The sequence below is a fragment of the Coccomyxa subellipsoidea genome (assembly GCF_000258705.1).
Source record: "Coccomyxa subellipsoidea C-169, whole genome shotgun sequence".
In the NCBI taxonomy this organism is placed as follows: Eukaryota; Viridiplantae; Chlorophyta; class Trebouxiophyceae; family Coccomyxaceae; genus Coccomyxa; species Coccomyxa subellipsoidea.
In genome coordinates, this window is record NW_005178040.1 from 1,996,905 (window position 1) to 2,021,380 (window position 24,476).

Sequence of the window (24,476 nt, forward strand, 5' to 3'; positions counted from 1 at the left end):
TATCTTAAGATGAAGTAGAATGCTCGGTTATCCTCTGCTCTGTTTGCTGCTTGCAAAATTCCTCCAGCTTGGGCCAAAACGGCGCACGTGCGCCGAATCAGCAACAATGAACAACAATTTCTTTTCGCAGCACGCACAAACACCCGTTGATTGGGAAATTAGATATCGATCACGAGACAATCGAGGCTAAGGTATTCTTCAAGTCTGGTTCAATTTTTTGTCGTCAGGATCTTTAACATGTTCACCCAATCGCCACGGCTACTGCACGCTGCTGCGCTTAGAGAGACTTTATTTTCCATAAGTGCACGACTAGGATACTGCGGCTACCCCTCCCTGTCACACCCTGGTCATTGCATGCGCTGGGCCCCTCGCGCTCACTCCCTGAGGAAAACGTCGAGATTGCCAAGGGCTGACCTGACACGGCTATCATGCACACATAGCAATTTAGGCAAGTGCTCTTGATCACCTATTCCTGTTGTTTCATGCTGTATGAATTTCTTTAATGGGTTGCTGGGACCATGGGGCTACAGGGGCGACAGGTCAGAAGGAGGGCACATTTGTCCACCCTTCTCGAGAAACAGAGGATGAAACCTTGTCAAACAGCCCAGTTGGCCGGATTGACATCATCCTTGGGCCGATGTTTGCTGGGAAGACAAGCGAGCTGCTGAGACGAGTGGAGCAGCATGAGGTGCAGCCACTCTCTCACTGGCACCCTGTTGCTGTCATGCGCTTCAATATCTCTTCAACCCAGTTGTTGATATTATCTTCGTCTCCTTGGCAGGCAGCAGGGAGAAAGGTAGCAGTGGTCAAGTCTAGCGTTGACACCCGCTACCATGCAACCCGGGTGGTCAGTCATGACGGCAATTCCAAGGTGTCCTCTCCTCTTCTATTGATAGATCTGGATGGTCACTTTCTGAAGCCATGCTCATGACCAGTTGCACTTCAGCTTATTGCGCTAAGTAATATTGTTGTGGGGTCATGCAGGTGTGCTTTGCTGCTTCAAGTTTGGGGGAGCTGCGTAGACAATTGGGGGACAAGTATCTGGAGTACAACGTGATAGCCATTGATGAGGCCCAATTCCTCCCAGACCTGCTGGAGTTCTGCACGGCAGCTGCCGACCTCGACCACAAGCACATTGTCATCGCTGGGCTCGATGGTGACTTCAAGCGCCAGCGATTTGGTCAGGTCAGCTTACATCTCCCTCTCAGGAAAGATCATTTGACGGCATGCCGTGCTTTCTATTGTTCCAGGTTGGCAACCAAAGCTAGAGGACATAGAACATACATGCAGGGCGTTTGCAGCCACATCTGCAAGGCCTACAACACTCTGTGCCAAGCAGTAGTGCGCGGTGCGTCCAAATCTCAGGTCCTGTGCAGGACATGCTCACTCACAGGTTGCTTGACTGACATGCAGGTATTGGACATGGTGTCTGTGGCCGATAGCGTGACAAAGTTGGCTGGGAAGTGCGCGTACTGCAGTGAGCAGGCATTGTTCAGCCTCAGGATTGCTGCCGATGAGAGGCAGGCGCTTGTGGGGGGTGCTGATAAATATGCGCCTGTCTGCCGGCAACACTACGTGTCTCTGAGCAATGTGAGAACACCAGAACCCTGAATGCAAACTGCTTGGATGTGGTGTCTTCTGGGCATGGGGGTGGACTGCTCTTTTCTTTTACGAGAGTTTGCGGGGAATTGATTGGACCATGATTTCTTCCGGTGGTCCTCAGTTCAATTCAACCTGTGTAGATGTAGAGGGGGATGATTTGTAGGGGATAATTGTACATGTTTTAGTCACAATGTCATGAATTGTGTATGAAGAGGGCACTGCCAAGAGACAAATGCAGCGCCAGGAGTCATTTGATAACTATTACAAGGATGTCCATGTCACACAGAAGATTTGTAATGCTAGGACATGCAATCCAAAGAGCGTATCACTGAGATCTTTTCAAAGACATGTCACTTGTGAGGAGTCACTTGATCGAGGCATTGGGGATGCTCGCTGTCACCGGTCCCTTGCCAGTCATGAATGGAATGCCCTTGTAGACAGCCAATCCATCTGCCGATGCAGAAAACACAAACATTCAGGTGATGAGAGCTCTGAAACAATGAAGCACCAAGAATGCAATGAACACCGACCGTTGGTGACAGAAAGACAGACAGAAAGCAATGTGGTGAGCACTGTGAGCACCTGCATTTGTGACCAGGTCGTCTGCTAGCTTCTCAAAGATCTTCTTCTTGGGGTTCAGCTGCGCATCAGGTTCGCCAGTGAAGCCCTCAAACTTTATTCTTTCCCCAATCTGTGCATCTGGCGGCGGCGCAATGGGATCCACCTTATCGTGACTGGCATTGGATGCACACAACACCTGCAAGACACAGGACCCCATATACCTCGACACAGGAGATAAAATCATCTCATCTGGCGATGTCAGATATGTAGCGCAACATGTCAACAGTCTGAGGGCATACCATGCCAGAAGACAGCACATCCCTCATCTTGGCCGGTTTCAGGTTGCACAGAACCACCACCTTCCTCTGCTGCATCTGGTCCAAAGGTACAAATTTGACAAGGCCCGACACAATCTGCGCCCACACCAATGCCTCAGCAGAGCTCCTCCATTGCAGCACACAACCAAAGAAAGGGGCATGCAGGGCACCCGTACTCAACACGAGCACCGCTGCATCCGACTATAGCATAATATATTTATTAAACGCTGTTCCTGCCAGAGGCGAGGTGCGGAGATAAACTATAAGATACAGAATTCGAGAAAATCAAAGTCTTGCCTGTCGAGGCTTGTCCTCGCCGAGGTCTATCTCCTCCACATAGAGCGAGTCTGCGTTGGGGTGCTGCGCAACGCTCACAATCTGGCCCACCCGGATGTCCAGCTGGTCAATGCGCGCCTCCGCATCCTTGGCTGCCGGCGCTGCCTTGCCCCCATCAGCCCCCTCCTTCTTTGACCCCTTGGCCTGTGCCAGTCAAAGATTTCAAACAAGCGGAGTAGCATCAGCACCAGCAACAGGACAAGGGCTGGTGTAGATATATTTGAATGAAAGTGCAACATAATCCTTTGTTCAGTAGCAGAGTGTAAAGAGGTGAATGTGATGGCACACCTTCTTTGGTGGGGCTGCCTCTGGTGCTCCATTTGCTGAAGGCGGGGCCTGCTTTGTGGGCGGAGGTGCCCCACTGGTGGAAGAGGCTGCCTTTGCAGCCGGCGCTTGTGGCCTTCCGCTGCTCGGTTTCTGTGTCGAAGTTGCTGACTCTGAGCCCTTTGCCTGCACATGTTGATTTTCAGGTTCACTGTCCTGTAGCACACTCTTTCCCTAGTTCTTAAGAAGATGGAGCATTCGGTGAAGGCAAAGATTTTGTTCTCCTGAACATGAACACACCTTTGCTGGTGCCACGACCGGAGGCTGCAAATTGAGCGGTGGCTTCTTGAAGTTGACCTTGGGATAGATGCCTTGTGTGTCTGCCCTATGCTGCAAGTAGTCGTACCATCGCACAATGTTCTTGTGGCGGCCTGTTTGCGCAGATGGAAAGGACACCTGCGCACAGCTCAGCGGTTTGGCACACCAGGGATACCGCTGCAAGTGTAGATGTTCAAGGATATGCACACAAAGCAACGCTAGTTAGTGATGCACGCTAGATACTCAGTCATGAATGTAATAGCGATGGTATCACAGAAGCAGCAGATCTCACCAGGGCTGGATGCAGGACACTGAAGAGCACCAGATCGGCAAGGGTGAGGGTGGTGCCCAGGAGGAAAGTGCGGGTCAATAGCTCATCGTCCAGCTTCTGGAGGGCTTCCTCAGATATTGGAGACAGTATGGAATAGCGAGAGGAGAGCCACTGTGCTATCTGCGAATACCCTTTACCTTTCAACATTGATCTGCTGCCAGATGATGCTCTCAATAAACTGCGAGAGATTGCACGATGATCATACCAAGGCTTCGTCTTCTGGATTGCTGCCAAGGAGCTCGCTTGCTTTACAGCCGGACTTTGCCAGATGTTTGCAGATCGTATTGCTGCCTGTCAATGTCTGCCCAGTCTGAGTAATGAGCTGCAGTTCCTTTGAGTTGTCTTGAATCTCAAGATTGCCAACAACACCTGAATAAGATGCCACTAGCTTCACGATATTGCTGTCCTCTGGGCTGGGACTGAGCAGCTTAAATACTGCCGTCTGCACCATGAACGCAAAGTATGATTAACCGCTGCTTGCTGCCCTTCCTGTATCCCCACTGAAATGCTGCTCTGTAAGTTCTGACAAGCTGGCAGCAATGGCTGCCTGTATCAGTCTGTGTGTGATAGGAGGTACTCGAAGGAGATCTATCAGTCTTTTGGCATGCGTTCGATATCTGAACGCCCTTGGCAAAGGTGGCCAATTCAGGCGCCCATCTGCATGCTTGTGAGCTGTTGTGAGCCTAATGAGAGAGAACGGAAGCGAGAATTTTGCCACGATGCATTTTACGGAAGTACTAGCAGCTCAAAAGATGGCCATGCGCTCTCAAAGGCTAACTCAATGCTTCAAAGTGTCGTGACCATCAGTTGGCCAGTTGCCAATGGATCAGCCTGAGTGATCAAATGCATGCAGTAGTTAGCATGACTGGGCCTGGTCAATCCCTCTCAAAAATACTATTGTCACAGCCGTAAGAACCCTCTCTAGATGCACATGCACGGCTTAAGCGCTCCTGCTGGCCTACTGCTTCCTCCGTGGTCGCGCACTCAAGCCTGTCCGATGCCGAGCAGGTTGTCGAGGTACTCATTCCTGAACACACCAGCCGGGTCTGCAGCGGCGACAGCCGGCCTGAATGCAGCTATCTGGGGGTCCATGACCTTCTTGACATATGTCTCCCAGTAGGTCTGAGGCACTCCCTGCCCACTGTGCAGCAGCTGCTCCTCTGTCAGCGCATTCCACTTTGCCCTGCAGTGAGAAGCTTCATACTCAAAGTGAGCAAGTGAGTGATACCCAAACGCGGCAGGTATGTCAGATGTGTAACCCAGTGTTCTTCATGTCAAGCTGTCATCTGGACAGGGACAGAGGCCTCACCAGTGTGGCTTGGGCGGGCTGTCAGGACTGATGACAGTCCAGGCATCAAAGACCCTCTTCACAAACTCATCCCAGTGCGGCGTCCATACATTCCCCAGAACCTGCATGCACAGTGGCTTCAACAATGCAATAGTCACTCTCTGCATTGGCGCTGCAGGCTTCAAAAGGAGCACCGCCAATCTGTAGGAGTCTTTCACTGTGTCAAAGGTTGCCTATCCAAATGAGGTGGTCTTTGAGGGGGGCTGCGGCTCACATCTATCCAGCAGTATATGTCATCAGGTTCGCCATGATTTCCCTCCAGAGTCACAGAGCTGCCGCCTGTGAAACGCCACTCTACTGCCACATTGAGGGCATTGCTGCATGCAGCAAAGAAGGTATGCTTGGAATGCTGGCAGCACAACAAACAAAATCATCCTCAAACTGTCAGCACTCCACGAAAGGCAGATCAACAGCATGCTGTGCTGTTGCCAAAGAAGCAGCTGGGTATCCGACCTTCCATACTGCACAATGATGTCTTTGGCAATGCTGACAGCAGCATTCCAGGCATCCACCACGTTCTGGAAGTCCTCTGAGACTTTGAAGCACAGCTCAAAGTCGTAGATGTGGTCCTGCTGCAGGCCGGGCTGGTAGTGGATCTGCGATGGGAGTGTTTTCAGGCCGCTCTTCACAACCACATTCTGCAAGAGGACCACCTGAACGCTCGCTGACAGCACCTGTGAAGGCAAAAGTAAATCATCAACCCCTATGATTCCCATGTAGAAAGGGTGAACAGGTGCACTGACTCCTATAGACCCCAGGCAGCATTGTGATTTTGAATGGACTCTTGCCCATGCTTTTAATCGGCGGTATGCTCCTGCAATCTGAGCAAAGCGCATGGCGCATGCATGCATGCATGGATATCTAACAAGATTCCAATATGTCTCTGACCTGCAGGTCCAGATCTCCTGTCTGCTGCGCAATCTCTGCAATCAGCCAGCCAAGGTATGTGGCAGCATTGAGGGCCAGGTTAGGCTTTGACAGAGCGTCGTTGTTGAATTTCTTGGGCTGAGTGCCGTCTGAGGGAATGGCCGCACGCGTGGCGGCTGTGATCCAGAGCTTGTCATCCAGAGGATCCCACTTGGAGCCATCGAAGTGGGGAGTCTGCGCCTGGTTCAATGGGAAATACAGAAATTCCACGCTGCCCACAAGAGGCTTGTCAGCATTTGACTGAAGTCATTCCACCAACTTCGTCAAAACAAGCAAGGAATTTACGCTTGCAAAAGGAGAAACAGATTCAAAGTGGTGTGCAGCTGAGCAGTCCGAAAGCTGTGCACACCTGTAATGGCTTGTTACAAGTTCCTGCACAGGAGCAGTGATTCTCATCGGGACCTTCAAGGCAAGTTGCTGGGATGTACCAATCTGCAAAGAAAAAAGAGGTGATGCTACGGCATCTGGTCAGGGGATGATTACCTTGATGTAAGCAGCAGCGTCCGGCCGTCCGAAAACCTCCCTCAAAGTGGGGAATGTGTTGTTGTCGTACACTGCAAAAGAATGGAAAAAAATTTCATGCATGAGGCTGACCATGAATACGGGAGCCAGCTGAAACTCTGGGATTAGGTTAGGCATGTATAAACCAGTGCTATTGTAGTACCGAAGGGCAAGTCAGGATACTGAGTGCGGCTTGAGAATGCAAACACAATCTCCACAATAATGCCCATCAGCCCAAAATTGAACCTGCAAGCAACAATGCAGGATTGGCAAAAAATGGGCGGGTGCATGCCCTTCGATAAGTGCTATGCCTGTGAAGATTGCAGTGCAGGAGTCAACAAATTGTCAGCTGGTGCACATCAAAATGCTCACCTTGCTTCGTTAAATAGAGGATGGCTGGCAGTGTACTCTATCACCTCCCCAGCACCATTCACAATCTTGATGCTGTGCACAAAGTCCGCAATTGCTCCAAAGCCCAGCCCCTTGCCCTGACACAGTAAAACAAGTCCATGCCAGGTGCGAGGTAACCTTAAGCAAGGCGAACCAGTGATTGATCAGAATCCAGAAGCAAGCATGTGAAGGAATAGGGATTTAGAAGGGCTCACATGGCTTCCAGTGGATATGGCACCAGCCATGCGTGGCATTGTGGTGGCCACTTGCGCCGGTAGCGCCGAGTAATTCAGCAGGACCTGAGCACACACTCATCTGCTTTGTCATATGAAATGGAACTGCTAGAATGTGCATGCATGACTGGAAGGTGCTGCTTCCTTCCAAAATACGTTTTGATTTCGAGGGATTTACAGGGAAAGAGGAGCAGCCAGGCGTACCGCGTTGTCATCAGTCCATTGAGACAGCTCGCCGGCTTGTACGCCTGGCGCTATGCGGACAAGGGGGCTGCCATCTGCATCTGACCTGCATACCACCCATTTCAGATGGTGGTTAACTTGGTAAAGTGGTTATAATTGAAAGGTGCTGCCCGTAAAGCATGCATGCATTGGCCGTCAGTCACGCCCATTTGGCTGCAAGGGCATCGACTTGTGCGCACCCAATCAGCTCAATTCGCTTTCCTGACGGCAGAAGCAGCTCTGCAGTAAAGATGACGGTGGCTCCCTGCACATGTGGACTTCCTTACAAAGCAGCCAATACTCTCTTCAGGCCATCATTTTTGATATGAAATTGCACCCGGAGAGTCGGCTGCAGACGCCCTTAGAGCTGTGCGTCTGCCCTAAGAGTCGGCTGCATGCGAGTTCAGCTAAGCTTGCTCAATAGCAGGAAACTAAAGTGCTTTCTTGGCAAAGAGGGCTGTACTTACCGCGTCGAAGAAGACTGGCGTCCAGGAGTTGCCATGGCCGATGCAGCGCACATTCTCGCCGGATGCGGCGGCTGCCTTCACCGCAGAGACGACCTGCCCCACTGTGCTGGGCGCCAGAATCCGCCCCGGCGCAGTCGGCAGCAAGCTCTGCTCCGTGTTCTGCGCAGCCCACACCCTCCTGTGCTCACTTGTTCGGCAGCTGCTGTGATCTTGTCAAACTTCTGAGTGCCATGCAGTCTTTCTTCTATGCTGCTCGTCCCCAAGGAGTGCAAAGGAAGACCTCAATCTAAACAGCACCCAGGACTGAGGCCTCGTAGACCCCTAATGAATGCCGTCGCGCAATGCTTTCTGTGCATGTTTGTTGATAATTTACTTTTACATTACACGCTCTTCATGCCAAGAGGCAAGTTGTGTCTGCAGATAAGCGCTACCACATCCTGCCGCTTGTTGGCAGATCCAAGCAAGACCAAGGCAACCGTGGGCACGGTGCTCAGAACTTATCGCCAGCCAGGGTAAAGTGAGAAATGAGAAGTCCACAATATTGCCATTATACAGGCGGACCTGCCAGGTGAGGGTCTTGTTGGTGTAGCCCAGGCGGCCGTCCTTGATGGCAGCCGTGCCTGTGAGGGGTAGGTCGATCGCAAAGTGCGGCAGGACGTCCTTCTGCTGCCCCGGTAGCGCTGGCAGAATGCCCAGCGATGTCCCCGCCGCGTACCACAGCGTGTACAGTCCCCTCAATGCCTCGGCCTGATACACCCACAACATTTGTTTCTGCATGCTTGTTCATTCTCAGCAGCATCACACAGACATGCACCTCCTGAAAGGCAGAGAATTTTTGGAAAGTTTCTTCACAATTGAGCTGAATCGGGTGATGGAGGCTGACCTTCTTGGCTGTGTCTGCATCCTCCAGCAAGCTTGGCTTGCTGATGACTGACAGGGTCCGGAAAATCAGCGCGCTCCAGTTGGGCGTGGAAGAGTTGACGTCTGCTGCTGTCATATGGGTACCTGTGGGCAGCAGGTAAGTGATTTTATCATCTTAATTCTGCAGGCAGTGGATTATTTTCTAATTGGCTTGCAGCAAAAATGCAGAATGCAAAATGCAAATCAAGTAAAGTGACTGAGGCGCAGCTTCTTTAACAACTGTGTAAGGCGTCAGGAGGTGACAAGGGTACCTTCTAGTGCGGTGTGTAAGGGAAGCAACAGCCCTTGCAGGGACCCGGAGGCATTCAGAGGTTCCCAAAATGGCTTTTGGGAAATGGTTGCGGCGGTGCGAGAGACGAGCACCGCCAGGAAGAAGAGGGGGACCTTCCACGTTGCCAATTCCATCGAACGCTTCATAGAATTTTGATATTTTCAGATTCACTAGTAACCGTCCAGCTCAACTGTAGACTAATGCCAGGAAATTACTTATGGTTAACTGCATATCGTTTGGACGAACGTTGAAAAGGCTACCTTGTCAACCGTGCGCAGTCGAGGCTTCAGAGCCCGTTCTACCGCCCGCTCAGAGAAGTAAGAGTTTAAAATGCTCTAACAACCTGACGCTATGAGTTCGTTTGACTCGATCCACCACTACCATGTGCTGAACAGGACGCTCCGTCTGTCTATATAGCAAGATGCAGCATTGGACTTCTTTTGCCACTTCTGTCAAACGTGTTTCGGCAGGAGTAACTCGTTTGAGTGTTCATTGTACTCAATACTCCGCATCATAGACATCCTTTTCAGCTCCGGACCCATCTACAAAAGTCGAAATTGCAGGACACATTCCCGGAAAGGGGGGACCCATGACACTGGATCATGTCAGATCATAATTATTATGTAATCCATTAATAATCAATAGATAATGTAACCCATCAGTCACCAAAATCATGAGCCCTTAGGTCAAGCCTTGCCAAAAAAAGGACTAGCTGCCAGCTTGAGCCTCCAGTCAGTGACATCATGTCAGTGACATCGTTATAGCTGGTACTGTTACGAGATTTTGCCATGGAATAGTACAGTGGACCCGCAGAATGGATCCTAAGAAACATTTCGAGAATTGCAAAAGATGCATTGCACTGAATGGCCACATAGGCTACCTGCCTAATATTTCCTTGACCATGTCCATTACATGCATGCATGGCCAATATCGATGAATTATAATCCCATAATCAGTCCCATGCACAATTTCAGCAGATGCCATTTCTCAAGACTAGTCAGTACTGTGCCTTCCCACGTAGCATCACTCCAACCAAGTCCTGTGCTATCAAAAAAATTAGTGTTGCAGATCTGCATGTCTCTTTGAACAAAAACCATCACTGCAATGCGAGCGCGGCCTTAGGTCTTCAGGCATGTCAAGGTGACGTTGTTAACAAGGATTTCAATTGCAGCAATAATGTCACAGCAGTGCATCACTTGTTCCATTTGTAAAGCTGCAGCATGCTCATCCACGGTGGTAAGCATGTAAGAGTTGCTTGTCAAAAGAATATTTCAACATGCCTGTGTGTGGATCTCTGTCACCTCTTTTAATTAGAAACGGCAGGGGGAGTAACAAGAACAAGCATTGTTCTCATTACTCCCCCTGTTACGGGAAAACTGCCTGAGCAGAAGCTGACAATTCCTGTTGTCCCATACTCGAGCATTTGTGGCTGCAAGCCTTTACTCATCCTCCAGAGCAGGTGCCTTTAGAGAGGACGCTCTGCCAAAGGCTGAAATGATGCCAGCCACATCGTCCACTATGGCTCCCTGGATGCCCAGCGTGTACTGGTAGCGCACCCACTCCGGATCGTTGTTCTGCAGCCCGTAGGTCAACACCTGCAGCCAATTTGGTAGCACCATCAGCATTGCTCTTGCAAGCCCCTCATACAGCAGAACCGCAACCACATTTTTACTACAGCGTGACATTTAGATATTAAGAACCTCCCTCTCCTAGGGCACGCCCCAATGGTCCAGTGCAGCTCATCCGATGAGTCATCCATGATGCGCTGAACACTACCATTGAGGCAAGCCTGCATCTGCACTGATTCCTAGCTGAGCGCTACGGGGGACGAGGTCAACAGAAGGGTGGGGACCCACCTTGAGCCCCTTGCTGCGCGCGGCTGCGATGGCCGGCTGCTGCTGCTGCACAGCGCCGCTGTCCAGCACCAAGCCTTGCAGGCCGGCCTCTAAAGAAAATGCAATGGCGGCTGCGATGCTCATGCGACGTGCGTCCGCATGCCAGCAGGTGCCGCCGGCCGACAGCAGCAGCACCGGGAAGCGCGCCTGCCGCTGCCTCAGCGCCCTGCGCAGCAGCAAACAGCTTCAAATCACTGTCTCACAGATCACTGTTCTGTTTTGTTCAAATCTCTTGAGAGCTCAGGCAGGGAAGGACTCAATAACAGCTGACCATGGATTTTGCAACCCACTGGCACAGTATTAACATCTATCCATTCTCTCTTGAAGGTATCTGCACCTCCATCAGTGGGCATACACAGGCGCTATGTGCAACCAGGATCATCCATGTTCAGCTTCGTCTCCAACCCCCATTCAGATCCCACATGTTGCTGGACAAATCCAGATCCTAGGGCTCTAGAAACTGGAAAACGGGTAATCTTGATTGGAATAGTTCAGATCTGCAGTTACGAGGCGTGCCTGCAGACGTCTGGGTCGAAGGAGGAGAATACGATGGGGCGGCTGCTGTGAGTGGCGACTGCCTGGACCTGGTCTAGGATGGCGTTGACCATTCTGTCCACCTCATGGGACGGTGTCACCGCCATGTCAGGGGGCGTTGCCATCTTCACCTCTATGTCAAAGCCCACAGAGGGGTCCACTCCCTGTGCACACCGCAGCAGTAAGTCAGCAAATAATGCGCCATGATTTCCTGGTAATTTGACAGACTTTCCATTCTCATTGGCTGGATTGACTGGTACAGATGGCCCCTGCCGACTGTGCGCCAGGAAATTCTGGAGACCCAACTGAACGTCAAGTCCACAATGTGATCTCAATCATGCAGGCGGCTGTGAATAAGCGGCTGAGTTGAATGAATTTCCAGTATCCTGTGGTGTATAAATGCAGTGGATTTGATCTGCCCACCTGGAAGACTTCTGCCAGGGTGGGCAGCTCGTCGTCTTCAGAGACGGCCCACCGCATGGCATGGCCCATGCGCTTGCCCTGCTCACTGTTGAACACCCGCCCCAGCCCCGTACAGGGCAGCTCAGCCGCGCTCGTGGAAGCACCCGCATGGCTGTTCACTCTGTCACTGCAGCTGTCCCTTTCTTCGCAGCTTTCCTGGGCTGTGGTGCTGGAGTTGCTCCTGTGAGCGGGCGACAGCTGCTTGAACTCCTCCAGCGTCAGATCGCAGATGCCCCGCAGCTGAGGCAACCCCGACTCGCGTGAAAATATCAGCACGCTGTCGTCGTGCCAGATGACTGGAATGCCATCGGCAGTCACCTGCAGATATCAAAGCACCTCAGCTTGACCCCTTGTGTGTACTATGGCCAGTGCTCCAGCAGATGCAACCTCGTCTGATTAATCGTGAGCAGGATGGCAAAGCGTACCTGAACATCAAATTCAACAAAAGATGCGCCGGTGGCTGCAGCTGTGTTGAAGGATCGAATCGTATTCTCCCTGTACCGCATCAGCGGGCGTCGTGTGGAAGGACTAGCTGCTAGGAGGTTCTCACCCATCCTGTGTTGGATGTATAATGAATTTTCTAAAGGCCCAACAAGGAACGTGAAATGGCCTTCCTGCCTCTGACAAAGATACAGTCGGCAGGCATGGAGAAGGTGAATGTTCACACGCACCCGCGATGCCCACCGAAGACCATACCATCATGGCTAGACTTCTGAATGACGCCCGTGAGACTTCTATGATATGGGCTGGGCCTCACTTCCTGCAAAGGCAATTTACAACGTTGGTTGAAGCGCGCAACATGCCGGCCTGTGAAGTCGTACTTAAGACACAAAACCACGTGATGGAGCACTCTGATTGTGAGAATCTTGAATCATATAAGGCAGTATAGCTGAGCAGTCATATTCATTACCGTGTGTTACCCACAATCCTGGCTGGAATGCTCGAGGTTGACGACAAGGGCAAGGTTAGAAAACAAACAAATTTGGGTTCGAACCTGAGTGATCAAATCGTTTGTGAGGTTTTCAAGAAGCTCCCGCCGAGGAGATGTCAATGAACCTCTGCTCAGCTTCGCCATCGCGAAACGCTGCAGCATACAATGCCGTTCTACAGTCTTGGAATGTCAGCCTGCACCGAGGGCCAGGTATTGGGAAAACGCCTACACTAGAAAATCTGAGAGAAACCAACCAAGCCGAGCAGAAGCGAAGTTGCTTTGACAGTATTTCGGATCTCCCACACAGAAGGCATCTCTCGGAAGCATATGCCGATTTAGGAGAAGCTGACAAATGTGCTCACGTGGCTGAATTGCATGTGAGCCGAAATCCTTTGATTACAGCAGTTGTACGTAAATACAACACTCTTTGGTGCAATCAAAAGACCTACTACCTCAAGCCATGTATAAGTACACTCCGGAAACTCCCACCCCCGCCGGCCAGGACCCCCTTCACAAGCAGGCCTGCTGAAGGCCTAGGCTGAAGCCTCAACCACTATGATTTCCAAAGCCTGGCTGCGGATCCGCTTTAAAATTTGCCAAGGAATTTAGAGCTAGCCACACAATGTTTCTGGCTGCAGTTAGAAAAACAGCAGGGTACAGTCTGCCAACAGCTCTCTTCCTATAAATGACCTCCATCTGTTAGACCTCAAGTGTGAGACCTCATGATCACAGCATGTCCGTCACGAGAGAGCATAAAGATCATATAGATACAACAGACAGCTCGGAATGAAAAACAAGGGGGGTCACAGACCTTTGCACATATACATAGTGTGGCAACAGGGGTCATCGCTCATTGAGCAGCAGAAATAAGAACCAATATCACGCAAAAAGAAACCAATACTTCACGACGTGCTCACAAAGTCCACAATGCGGTCCAGGTGAATCATTCTGCTGCACACAGGATCTCACTGCCTCAGGACGCCACCACGTGCCTCCATGATGCGCCTCTGCACATCTGCCTGCGCATGCATGGCCACCCTGGTCAGTGGTCGCTCTCAACACCGGAAGAGCCTTACCTACATAAGGGGGCACAGGATGCAGCCCAAGCAGGGCCAATCACCTGGTCAGGAGGGTGGAGTGCATCGATGCCGAACAGCGTGTGCCTCTGGGTTTCCCAGGACGGATAGCAGTGCAGGTGCCAGTACTGCGTGGACATGACTCCCGTGGGCATGCGCCGCGACTGGTGCAGGCGGCACGTCCCCGGCGTGATCAGCACCTCGCAGCCCTGCAGCAACGACAAGGCAATCAGCGGCCCGCTAGCACTTCTGGAGCACTGGGGATTATATATGCTGCTCTCAGCCCATGGCAATGCCTATTGCGTATGATGTGTCCTTCTCAAGTCAAGATGCCGAGTATGTCAGGACACTGCTCCCGGCAAGAGGAGGTGCATTGTGCATGCTGCCAAGCAAAGCAAAGAAAGTCTGCCGTGTGCAATAGGATCACACAGCTTCGGCTGTTGTCCAATTACCGAGCATGTGGCGCGGCTGCCGGCGTGGTAGCCAACCCCAAACTCAACCGCTGCCGGGGCCCGCAGTGGCAGCCTCGGCAGTCCCCGGACCTCCTGCGCCTGCCGCAGCCTCTCGAGCGACGCGCGCCTGCGCTCTACACTGACGCCGTGGGTCATTCCCAGCATCTCCTGGATGCGCTGCAGCTCCACCAGCTCATGCTGCCCCCACTGGAATCCAGCCGCGCCCGGGGCGGCCCTCTGAGCTGCGCCTCCGCCGGCCGGAGGCGCCAGGGCGGCCTCTGCCACTGCCATGGCTGCACCGCCGTCCAACTGGCGCTGCCTGGCGTTGCGAGCTTCTGCTGCAGCCAGCTGGCTGCGCGGAGAGCGGCGCAAACCGGCCCTGCCGGGAATTGGCCGACCTCGGGGAGGCGGCGGGTGCGCTGGCGGCGCCGGCGGCGGCACTGGCGGCGGTACCAACCCTGTTGCCAGCAGAACACCCATTGCTGCCCTTTCCTCGTGCAATGACCAAGCTTACCTGCATAGACCAGGGACATCACTTTAAGAAGATACTGCAATAGGAGCTCCTGTTGGAACGGCAGGTGTGCAGACAGGTCGCGCGCACCTTGCTCCAATCGCGGTATGCTCCACTGGAGGAAGACATCCTGGACGCCCTGCGCATTTGAATGTAGAATTCTGAGCAGGGCTTATAGTTATATTGTATGCGTTGTATATGCAAATCGGCAGGGACACCTCTGAACGTTGTGTGAGATACACGGCAGCAGGGTGAGCTTCTCCTTCCAACAAGTGCTGAGGCAAGCCACGTACAATGCGGTTGAAGAAGTCAGTGCCCCGTTGCTGTGCCCTGCGCGCGCCGGTTGCCCTGCCGCCGGCAAACATGGCGTTCCAGGTTGCCACAGCGGAGCCCGACACGGCCTTCCAATGCTTCTTGCGGCGCTCGCGCTCGGCCGCGTCTTCGGGGGCGAGCCTGCCCTCCAGCCCCTCCGCCATGTTGTTGATCAGCAGCGCTGGCACCGGCGGGGCCGTCACATCCGTCCTGTGCACAACAGCGCCCACATTAGCTACTTGACTTGGTGATTCACACACTTCAGCATGATGCACACAGTTCAGTGCAACAAACCAAGGCAGGCAAATGCTGCACAGCTGACTGGCTGAGCGTACAACATTTTCTTGGATGGCAGTGTCAGAAAGCAGGGAGGAGTAATATGAAAGTTTGTTTGCACCTGCAATTGGGGCAGTTGGCGGCCTTATGCAGCCAGCCCATGAGGCACTGCCCGCAGAACACGTGGCCGCAGGGGACAAGGGTGTGCGCGCACACCAGCATTTCTTGACACACTACGCATTCAAAATCATCCTCCAGCTTACTCAGCACGCTCCGAGACGACGGCGCCGCCGCCGCCCTGGCACCAGATGAGGTCCCCTCCCCACTGGGGCCCACTGTCTCCTCCGCCACTTCCAGGCTCAATGCAGCCTCTTTGCGTTTGCGGGCCCTCTGCTCGAGCGCAAACGGGGTGGTCAGTACCTTCAAAGTGTGGTGGAGGAATCAGCAGGTGCAAGATGTCAGAGAGCGATGCAATGCAAACCTCCAAGCCGGAGCTGGTGACAGACACCGGCATCCCCGCCAACTGCTGAGAGAAGGACAGACGCTGTCGCAAAGGGCTGCCACCTCCATCATCCTGCAAGATGTCACAGTGACTCACGATGACAGCCACCCTGCTAAAATGAAATATGACATGCAGGTGAGGACATGGAGGTGCACAACTGTAAATCGAAGCAATCTAAGATGCAGCGATGCCTACGTCGATAGTGAGATCCACAATCTCATTCACCCTTGCATGGGCTGTTGCGGAGTGCGTGATATTTCCAGGGGTCCCAGTCAGATCGACAGGGCCCTGCGAGGCTGCAACTGGGGCTGGCAAAGCAGGTGCAGCAGGCTGCTCGCCAGCTGCAGGTGATGCAAGAGGCCCTGCAACAGGAGCTCCTGCAGCTGGCTGCTCTGCAAGTTGGGGATGGGGAGGGATCTGCTGCTGAGGAGGTACTGCCTGCACTGTTGGAGGTTGGCTTGCACACTGCTGCTGCTGCGGCTGCTCATGTGAGAGTGCTGCAGCCACTGGCTCTGGTGCTAGCTGCGGTGCTGCCTCCTGAGTGTCTTGAGCAGTGGGTGATCGTGCTGCAGCTGCAGCTGCACGAGCCTCATGGAGCAGCGCTGAAACTCCGTGCACCACAAATGCGAAGGGGTTCTGCTCTGGCCTGCCGTCCTTCAAGATCTTGTCCGTGCCACCAAAGTAGATCTTTCCACCATCGTAGACCTCTGTCAATACTGCCCTCTCCAACTTTCTGCGGTCGATATACCTGCACGATAAGGGCATCGATGTCATGGGTAAAATAGACGCAACTCATCCAAAATGTGTCAAGGCCGGCACACCAAGCAACAGGATTCTGTGTCCATCAGGTTTCCCGTTTTGCAGGAGGACAGGAGTCGATGGAGAGTGCGTACACTCCGTTCGTGCTCCCCAAATCTACGACGCACAACCTTCCATCCACAATGACGAACCTAGCAAATCACACGGGCTCAGGACCTTCGAGTTCACCAGCGGAGCACGCAGCATGGCAGGGGAGTTGTCCTCAACGTCAGGCAAATCAAGGGACTCACTCTGCGTGGGACCGTGAGATCAGGGCAGGGAAATCAGGATGTTCAAGCAGCAGGTTGCTGTCTGGGTTGCGTCCAATTGTGAACTTGCTACCAGGACTAGTGGCCAGAGCATTCAGAGATACCGGATCCCCTGGGAATCCGTTGGCGTCCAAGGATCTTAACATCGCAACCTGATTTCACTTCACCCTCACCCAGAGACAGCAGCCGGCGAAGGTCACAATGGTCTGGACTTTGTAAGCATCATGCGTCAGAAATCTGAGGGAGTTTATGCACTGGAAGGGTTGACAAGCCTGGACACCTCACAGTATGAATCCCAATTCATCAGGAAGAGCTGTATCAGATCAGTCTGATGCCAAGCGATAATGCACTGATTTAACAAGTCCACAATTACATATGCATGCCACAATGTGCATAGGATACGGTACATCATGGGATCCCCGGGATGATCCTGGAGCATGATCAGGCTGCGGCCGACTCGGATGAGTCTTGATCAATTGGATGCAACTTGCAGCTGAAGCACGTTGACTTAATATCATCAATGGTTACATAATTTGGTATGGGAATCAAATGCTGTCTCAGCTGCAGCATTTCCGAGCACGTTCAGGGATGTTTGTTCACACAAAGAGTTGTTCTCACTGGCAGTCCATTATACTTATCACTCAAATTCCTCACGGAGTCAACACTCTGGTTTGCTGAGGCCTTCAATCTCAGCAAGTGCAAACATGCAACAATAATAACAGCACTCCTCTCCAGCTACAGCTGCATCTGGTAGAGCTTCCAGAAAACTAGTGCCAGCAACAGCGCAGACAGGGCCGACAACGAAGTCAGCAGCATCAGCCATGGCCTCTCACTCTGCTCCACGGCCTGCAACAGACACACAGGTACTTCGAATCAGACCTTGTTCCAGATAAAGTCAGATCTCGATGCCCCATGAAAGGCTTTCAAAAGATGCCACGGATGAGACCGCTCACCTTCTGCATCAGCTTCTCCACATGGACCTCCTTGAGACGCCAGCTCTCCTTCACTTCCTCTGCAATCATTTCAATGGGGAGATCGTTGGGCACCATGAGCTCCTCCATCTCAGCCTCCCTGCGCTTGGCTGCCTCTGCACCACAGAAATGCCAGCAGATAAGGTACACATCACATATCACTGTGACCCAACTCATAGACATTTCATGCAGAGACGAAACCTAATGCAGGGGAATCTGCTTATGGAGCTGGCTGCTTAACAAATGTGATGTACAGAAGGCCAGCAGTAAGGTACCTCTCACACATGATTGTCCCCAAACTTATGGAATGCTGGGGAGACATCTCATGCAGAGGACTCTAGTGATTCAGCTGGCTGTTTGACATCTGTGATGTACAGAAGGGGCCTACTTTTGATGTCCTCTATTGTTTCGTCATCATTCATGCTGCCCACCCAGGGCAGCCAGCTCCACCTGCTCTTCTTCTCTTCCTGTTTCGCCTCAGCCGCAGGTGCCCCCCCATCCGCTGCAGCCGCGTCTGCTGACCGGTCTCCCTCTGGGGCATCGGCGCCTTTGTCCCCTGCTGCTTTGTCATCCCCCTTCCAGGGGTTGAGACCCTTCACCCACCCTAGCCAGCCACCACTTGGTTGAGCCTCTCCCTCTGAACTCTCCTTCACTTGCGCCGCGCCGTCCGCTGACGTGGCTGCCTCCACCACGCCATCTGCATGCTCTTGCTGGGGCAACGTGCCAGCCAGAGACGCGGCTGCGGCTCCAGCCTGCTCTGCCGTGTGGGGAGCACTGCCGTTCTGAGACTCCTGGTGTTCGTCCTCGCTGCTGCTGCTGCCGTCGTCGCTGCTCTCGTCCTCGCTGCTCTCATGGCCACCAAAGCCTCGTCCCGAGCCTGCACATGGAAAGAGCCCAAGTTGTCATCTCACTGCCAGCACAAGCCCTGCCACCCTGGCTTGGCAATATCCTGAGCATCCAAAAATTGCGCAAAGATCAATCTGAAGGTCAGCCATCCACTACCTAAACAGGAAAAGCCCCTGCCTTCACAGACGGCAAAATCTATACAATCAGTCTCCTCCTGTTTGGGTCGCAGGGGGTGTCACATGTGTCGATAGCTGCGAACCTGAGACCCAGCTGGACATCAAAGCTACTGCATGACACTGAATTCTGGGGAAAAAGGAGCTCACCTGGGCCGCTGGTGGAGATACCGGCGCGGCCGTGCACTGGGTCAACCTGCTCGGGCCAGGTGCGCATGGGCACGCGGTCGTCCGAGGCGGGGCCGAGCTCCAGCTCGATGCCGGCGTCGACGCGCGCTGGGGCGTCGTCCGCGCTCAGGATCTGGCCGCGGCCGATGCTGGGCACGCGCTCCACTATACGCCGCCGGATGTCCCCCATCGCTGCATCTGCGCGGTGCCGAATTGAGCCTATTTAGGAACACTTCGGAGGACTTCATTAAATACTCTTGTCATCTACAGGATGCCCGGCTGTAACGTTGGCAACAGCCGGGGCCGCATCACGATGCAACTGCCCCGATGGTGATTGGATCTCGGCGTGGCAACATTACAGCTGGATATTGAATGTTTGACGACAGAACAGCGAGTGGTGCTAGAATTTTACTGTTTGGGGTTGCTGCGGGGACCGGGCAAGATGCTGCTAGCATTTCGCACCAGCTACATTGTCGGTGTCGACGCTGCCGGAGTCTTCCCTGGGCCTGGGGCGGACGGGGCGGGTGTAGGGCATGTCCTCGTCGCCGTCATCCTCGGTGATGCTGTAGGCAACGCCGGGGAACAGGTCCTCCGGCGTGATGTCCTTCAGGGAGTCCATGATCTCCCACACACCCCGCGGTGCCCCATTCTTGGACTCCCTCCTGCAAGCATCCCCAACTTAGTGAAGTTTGCAGCCTCCATGCTTCCACTGAAGTGCAAAGATTCCAACAAATCTGGAATGTCTTTGCGACCATGCACAAGGGAAACTCAAGGATAGAAATTGAGTAGAAAACGTACCCCTTGCGCGGCCGAGCGCCGTTGTCCTTGGACCACTCCGGTCGTGCGCCGTTGCCGCCCTTGGCGGCCAGCTCCTTGCCGGCCCTCCGCCGCACCTTTGCGGCCGCGCGCGCTGCAGCCGCCTTCGTGACGGCCACCGCAGCCGCGGCCGCCGACGCTGCCACCGCCGCTCGGGATGAGGCATCTGCATGGTAATGCACAACATTCACCACAATTTGCTCCCAAGCAAAAATTGCCAAGGTGGCGGCTAAAGCAACGTTTGCCTCTTCTATGGATGGAGCTTGGAAATTCCGAGCTGCTCTGCAACTAATAATTGAGAGCTGGCGGATTGCGCACCTGCAGCAGAGCGGACGTCGGTGATGTTCTGGTCCTGGGAAGCTGCAGCGAAGGCTTCAGCCTGCTGGTACGTGCTGTCAGTCTCCTCCTCTTCGTCCTCAAAGGGCTTGTAGATCAGCTGCACGTGCAGCTCTCCCTGGCCCCTCTGCCCTGGCACGCTCGACTGCACATCAACTCACATTGTCAGCCCAGCCAATTGATCAGCTTGAACAAGCAGGGCACGGGGCATGCACCGTCCATTGTCAATGCATAAGTACAGTCCTTTACAGAAGAAGGCAGCGTCAGACCTGAACAGGCAGCCATGCAGTGGTGCGCCCATCGCTGGGCATGCGCACGAGAGGGAACTTCACATAGCCCACATCAGGCCGCCCGGTTATGTGAGAATCGCAGACCCTGATGGTCACCACCTGCACACGTCACAACAGCGCATCAAGCACCCAACAATAGACTCAACATACCTCCTTGCATGACCCAGCACACCCATTGCACAGCCATGAACTGCATTTGCCATCAATGGCACCTTGTAGCTGCCATGGCCTTATCAGTGCTGGTTTTCGCTGGTTGCCAACTGCAGTTCTACACTCCTCACAAGGGGATGAAAGTAAATACAGGCCCAGAAAGTTTGCCACCCCGACGGTGTGGTGCAGCCTGGATGAGACAGTTGCCTGGCTGATGGGATTTTCCACGAGGAATTGGAACTCCTGGTTCCAGACGGGCGCGCGGTGGCTGCCGGCGTGGCTGGTGTCGTCCTCGCGGCGGCTGCGGAAGGACTGGTCGCCCACCTCCAGGCGGCAGTACGGGTTGGACTGCCACGGGAAGCCCCACACCGGCAGATTGCGCGCTTCCAGCAGCGTCACCTGGCCAGACAATAAACATGTCGCTCACAGACTCCTAGTGTCACAGACTGGCACTAATGCTGCGGTTTCAGACCCCACAAGGATCATCAGTGCTGAAATGTGCATAGCCTGATATAAATACCTTGCTGATCCGTGACACTTAAGGGGGTATTGCCAGTGAAAGTCTCTCCAAAAGCGTCAAGGGTGAGTTTGGGAATTGAAGGTGCCAGCAGGCATCATGCTGACCACATGGATGAAGGTGTGGAGAAAGTATAAGTACCGTCAGCTCGCCATGGAAGGAGTCTGGCAGGGACACTCCGCCAGCTGCAGACTGGGGCCCAAGCGGCAAGGCTGCCATGAGGCTGTGCTCAAGAGCCTCCGACTGCAATGGAGAACATCACCCTCAATTGCAAGCAATAAGCCCAGCATGTCCCATTCCCAAAAACATAAAGCTTCCTCATACATTTAGATATCAAGGCAGCAACTGTTGCTGAATGGCTTCTATATACCTGCAGGACGGCGGATGCCACAGCCCTCATAACCGCATCGCGCCCGACTGCAGCTTCAGCGACGGCTGTGACCGCAGGAGGGATGTTGATGTCTAGCCGCTTGGGCAGGACAATGAGGCCTGGCAGGTCCACTGTGAACAGCTTGGTGAGGAACGCCTGCATGCACAGAGATACATGCCACACCATCAGGGCAGCTGTGGGGTTTCCTGCAGTCCTGCCAAAAAAATAGCTATGAACAGAGGGGGCGCTTCCTGGATTCCTGCCTCAAGGGTAGCTCTGAACAGAGGAAGCAGTGGAATTGCCAGGGAGGTCACCTGGAGGATGGGTATGCGCATGACGCGGACGCGGTTGTAGGGCAGGAGCTGGACTTTGACGTTGGGGGCGCCGACGAATGCCAGGGAGATGCTGCCGATGTAGGGGCACATGGGCGCCAGCCGCAGCTTGATCCACATCTTGCACTCCAAGTCCAGGTCGCTCACCAGCACCGGCAGCTGCACAGCCACAACACCCTCCAATACCAATGTACTTACTCTGTGCGCGCTCTACAGTGTATCAAGACTACCAAACCGGCAATGCTTGAATGTTTTGGCATCAGTCCGCCCATCACCCTTAGTTCCAACTCACCTATTTCATCAAAAACCAAAAAAACAAGTCAACTATAAGCAATAAGGGACGCACCTTGAAGCGCCACCTGCCCTGGCCCACTTCAATCAGCAGCAGCATGCGGGCGCCTCCAGTGTAGCGCACGTCCACAATGCCATTCAGGTCCGAGTCCTTGCGGCTGGTCCGTCGCCGCATCTTTGAGAAGTATGGGGCCTCGTGGTCTATCGTGAACTCCAGGATGCGCAGCCGCTGCACCATAACCCCTTTGCTGACCCGAATACTAGGATCTCAAATACATTTAGAACTCTGTGGGATCACAGCCAATATCTTGTGTGGGAATGCTGGGCACTTGCCTGAACAAAGCGTGGGACCATGCCGTCAGTGACCAGGTTGTCAAAGACAGGCTGCAGAAGGTCGGCAATCCAGCGCTCTAAGCCTCGTTGGTACACTCTCCACATCTGCAGGGGATCGCCAGAGTCAACCCTCCATCTCTCGCCTCTTGCAAAGATTTGAAATTATATCTGGACCAAGCTCGTGACTATCTCTTGAAGACACACCTTCCGCCAACACATGTTGACCCACTCCACAGCCTCCTCATTGTCAGAGTAGAGCACCATGGCTGTGGTGGTGGTGTCTGGCTCCCCTGCACATATTCACATCATGTCCTAAGTAACTCTCCATTCCTGTCCTTGCCAGAATGCGTAGCTGCTTGGGAAAGCTAGAAACATAAAGCCTCTGCCCATGTCAATCATATTGCAAAAGATCACCAGTACCTGCATATGTTCCGTATGGACTGTAGGGCAGGGCATCAGCATGCCACCAAATGAAGCGCCGGGAGATTCGCTGCCACCAGGGCATGTGGCCCAGCCACTGAAGAACATAGTGTGCACACAGCGCCAGACCCGCCCCCAAAAACACCAGCCGCAAGTCCCGCCCCTTGCCGGCCAAAGGCGCAGGCATATGCACCGGCGCTGCGATTGCCATCTCAGCCACTTCATTGCCTCTCCGTCCTCTCAGATCCCACCGAGACTCCCGCCTGAAGCACATGGCGCACTGCTTTTCAGCCTGGCTGACAAACAGTATTGGGGTTCTGGCCTTGTCCAGTACTGCCAATTTCACTGGGAAGACGAAGTTTCTTGGTATCCAATGAGGACTTGGAAGATGCCAAACAACAGGGCATACCCGCTGAAAGAGCTCTCGGCATGAGCCTTCATACGGTCTGCCAACTGCTGCTCTGAGAGCTGTGAGCGAGCCGCATGTCCCAAATGCTCCACCCTCTGCAAGCAAGAAATGACAGTCTCGAGTCACAGTGCGAGTAGATAATACGAGAGGAAGCCTCTGGCAAAGCAGCACTCCCTCTCTCTGAGGGAGACCCTGAATTAGTCATCAGCAGGGCTGATCAACAGCTGTTGTGCAGAGTAGAGATCTCAATGCATGCTTGCCTGGGTCGAAGGTGATGGGCTGACAGCGGCATTTCTGGGCTTGCAGCACAGCCGTTTATTGCCCACCAACAAATGCCTATGACTGCGCCGTATACAGTCCTGTAACATCAGGAAAACGATACTGGGTCCTCAATCTGCCAAGATCTTCTGGTTTTCATCATGACTATGTGTCCTATTATATACATAGTAAAGGACATCACAGGCTCTATGGGGATTGCCTTGGCGGCTATTGTTTGCACAGTCAATAAAGTAAGCATACGAGAATCACGAGCAATTATGTTCGCATAGTGAGACATCGAATTGCATAGGCTTTACAGACCTTGTCAGCAAGCAAGCTGCATCCATTCCGTCGAGAGCTGCACAAGCCTCGCTGCAGCAAAGCTCGCCTCTCGGAATGCAATATAGTCTGAATGTGATCGCTCGTTAACATCTGATCAGTGTTTCCGCGACAGGTCCCTTTTGCCACCTAGACTCTTGACACTTGACATTACTATGAAGTTCGTATCCGACTGTCAGGGCCATTTGGGAGACGATAAGCGCAAAGAACATTCGACATTTGTACCAGTAGCAATTGCAATTCAAGGCAGATTTGGGACATTGCGCAAGATTGGCTCCAGATGGGCAGCGTCTTCCTGACTTCGTCTCCAACACGTTCCCTCTCCCCGAAGAATTTTTCGAGGGCGAGAATGTAATCAAGTTCGTGAAGAGAGTCCTGAAAGGACAAACTTCGAGACTAGAGAGACTCGGAAATGCCTCTGTGGTAGTTA

The 24,476-nt window shown here is 53.3% G+C and overlaps 6 protein-coding genes across 6 annotated transcripts; 1 reads left to right on the top strand and 5 right to left on the bottom strand.

The window, feature by feature from the left end:
• The first annotated feature begins 164 nt into the window (after positions 1 to 164).
• COCSUDRAFT_32466 (thymidine kinase) lies at positions 165 to 1,916 on the top strand. Its single transcript, XM_005650518.1, has 5 exons — positions 165 to 448; positions 531 to 688; positions 782 to 871; positions 985 to 1,185; positions 1,414 to 1,916. The coding sequence occupies exons 2-5, from the start codon at positions 638 to 640 to the stop codon at positions 1,609 to 1,611; spliced, it is 540 nt and encodes a 179-aa protein (XP_005650575.1). The 5' UTR covers positions 165 to 448; positions 531 to 637; the 3' UTR covers positions 1,612 to 1,916.
• Positions 1,917 to 1,966: 50 nt separating this feature from the next.
• Positions 1,967 to 4,180, bottom strand: COCSUDRAFT_61024 (nucleic acid-binding protein; the record flags this gene model as incomplete). The annotated part of the gene is made up of 8 exons (XM_005650519.1): positions 1,967 to 2,052; positions 2,185 to 2,359; positions 2,463 to 2,576; positions 2,856 to 2,960; positions 3,105 to 3,266; positions 3,381 to 3,536; positions 3,691 to 3,849; positions 4,124 to 4,180. 8 exons carry the CDS (start codon positions 4,178 to 4,180, stop codon positions 1,967 to 1,969), a joined length of 1,014 nt encoding a protein of 337 aa, XP_005650576.1.
• Positions 4,181 to 4,713: 533 nt separating this feature from the next.
• On the bottom strand, positions 4,714 to 8,814 carry COCSUDRAFT_61025 (hypothetical protein; the record flags this gene model as incomplete). The annotated part of the gene is made up of 14 exons (XM_005650520.1): positions 4,714 to 4,912; positions 5,039 to 5,139; positions 5,292 to 5,394; positions 5,531 to 5,751; positions 5,966 to 6,184; positions 6,488 to 6,558; positions 6,669 to 6,751; positions 6,878 to 6,993; positions 7,111 to 7,194; positions 7,333 to 7,417; positions 7,551 to 7,615; positions 7,818 to 7,976; positions 8,379 to 8,564; positions 8,701 to 8,814. 14 exons carry the CDS (start codon positions 8,812 to 8,814, stop codon positions 4,714 to 4,716), a joined length of 1,806 nt encoding a protein of 601 aa, XP_005650577.1.
• A 1,634-nt stretch (positions 8,815 to 10,448) lies between these two features.
• On the bottom strand, positions 10,449 to 12,454 carry COCSUDRAFT_61026 (PLC-like phosphodiesterase; the record flags this gene model as incomplete). The annotated part of the gene is made up of 5 exons (XM_005650521.1): positions 10,449 to 10,604; positions 10,866 to 11,070; positions 11,412 to 11,602; positions 11,862 to 12,218; positions 12,326 to 12,454. 5 exons carry the CDS (start codon positions 12,452 to 12,454, stop codon positions 10,449 to 10,451), a joined length of 1,038 nt encoding a protein of 345 aa, XP_005650578.1.
• Positions 12,455 to 13,796: 1,342 nt separating this feature from the next.
• COCSUDRAFT_61027 (hypothetical protein) lies at positions 13,797 to 17,173 on the bottom strand (the record flags this gene model as incomplete). The annotated part of the gene is made up of 9 exons (XM_005650522.1): positions 13,797 to 13,850; positions 13,952 to 14,116; positions 14,360 to 14,817; positions 14,961 to 15,009; positions 15,164 to 15,392; positions 15,580 to 15,848; positions 15,940 to 16,032; positions 16,156 to 16,708; positions 17,010 to 17,173. 9 exons carry the CDS (start codon positions 17,171 to 17,173, stop codon positions 13,797 to 13,799), a joined length of 2,034 nt encoding a protein of 677 aa, XP_005650579.1.
• A 589-nt stretch (positions 17,174 to 17,762) lies between these two features.
• Positions 17,763 to 23,251, bottom strand: COCSUDRAFT_61028 (hypothetical protein; the record flags this gene model as incomplete). Its single annotated transcript, XM_005650523.1, has 15 exons — positions 17,763 to 17,873; positions 17,981 to 18,114; positions 18,387 to 18,875; positions 19,168 to 19,383; positions 19,648 to 19,847; positions 19,984 to 20,167; positions 20,320 to 20,482; positions 20,607 to 20,726; positions 20,949 to 21,176; positions 21,436 to 21,537; positions 21,665 to 21,820; positions 21,979 to 22,155; positions 22,343 to 22,516; positions 22,825 to 22,910; positions 23,041 to 23,251. 15 exons carry the CDS (start codon positions 23,249 to 23,251, stop codon positions 17,763 to 17,765), a joined length of 2,751 nt encoding a protein of 916 aa, XP_005650580.1.
• Between the last annotated feature and the right edge of the window lie 1,225 nt (positions 23,252 to 24,476).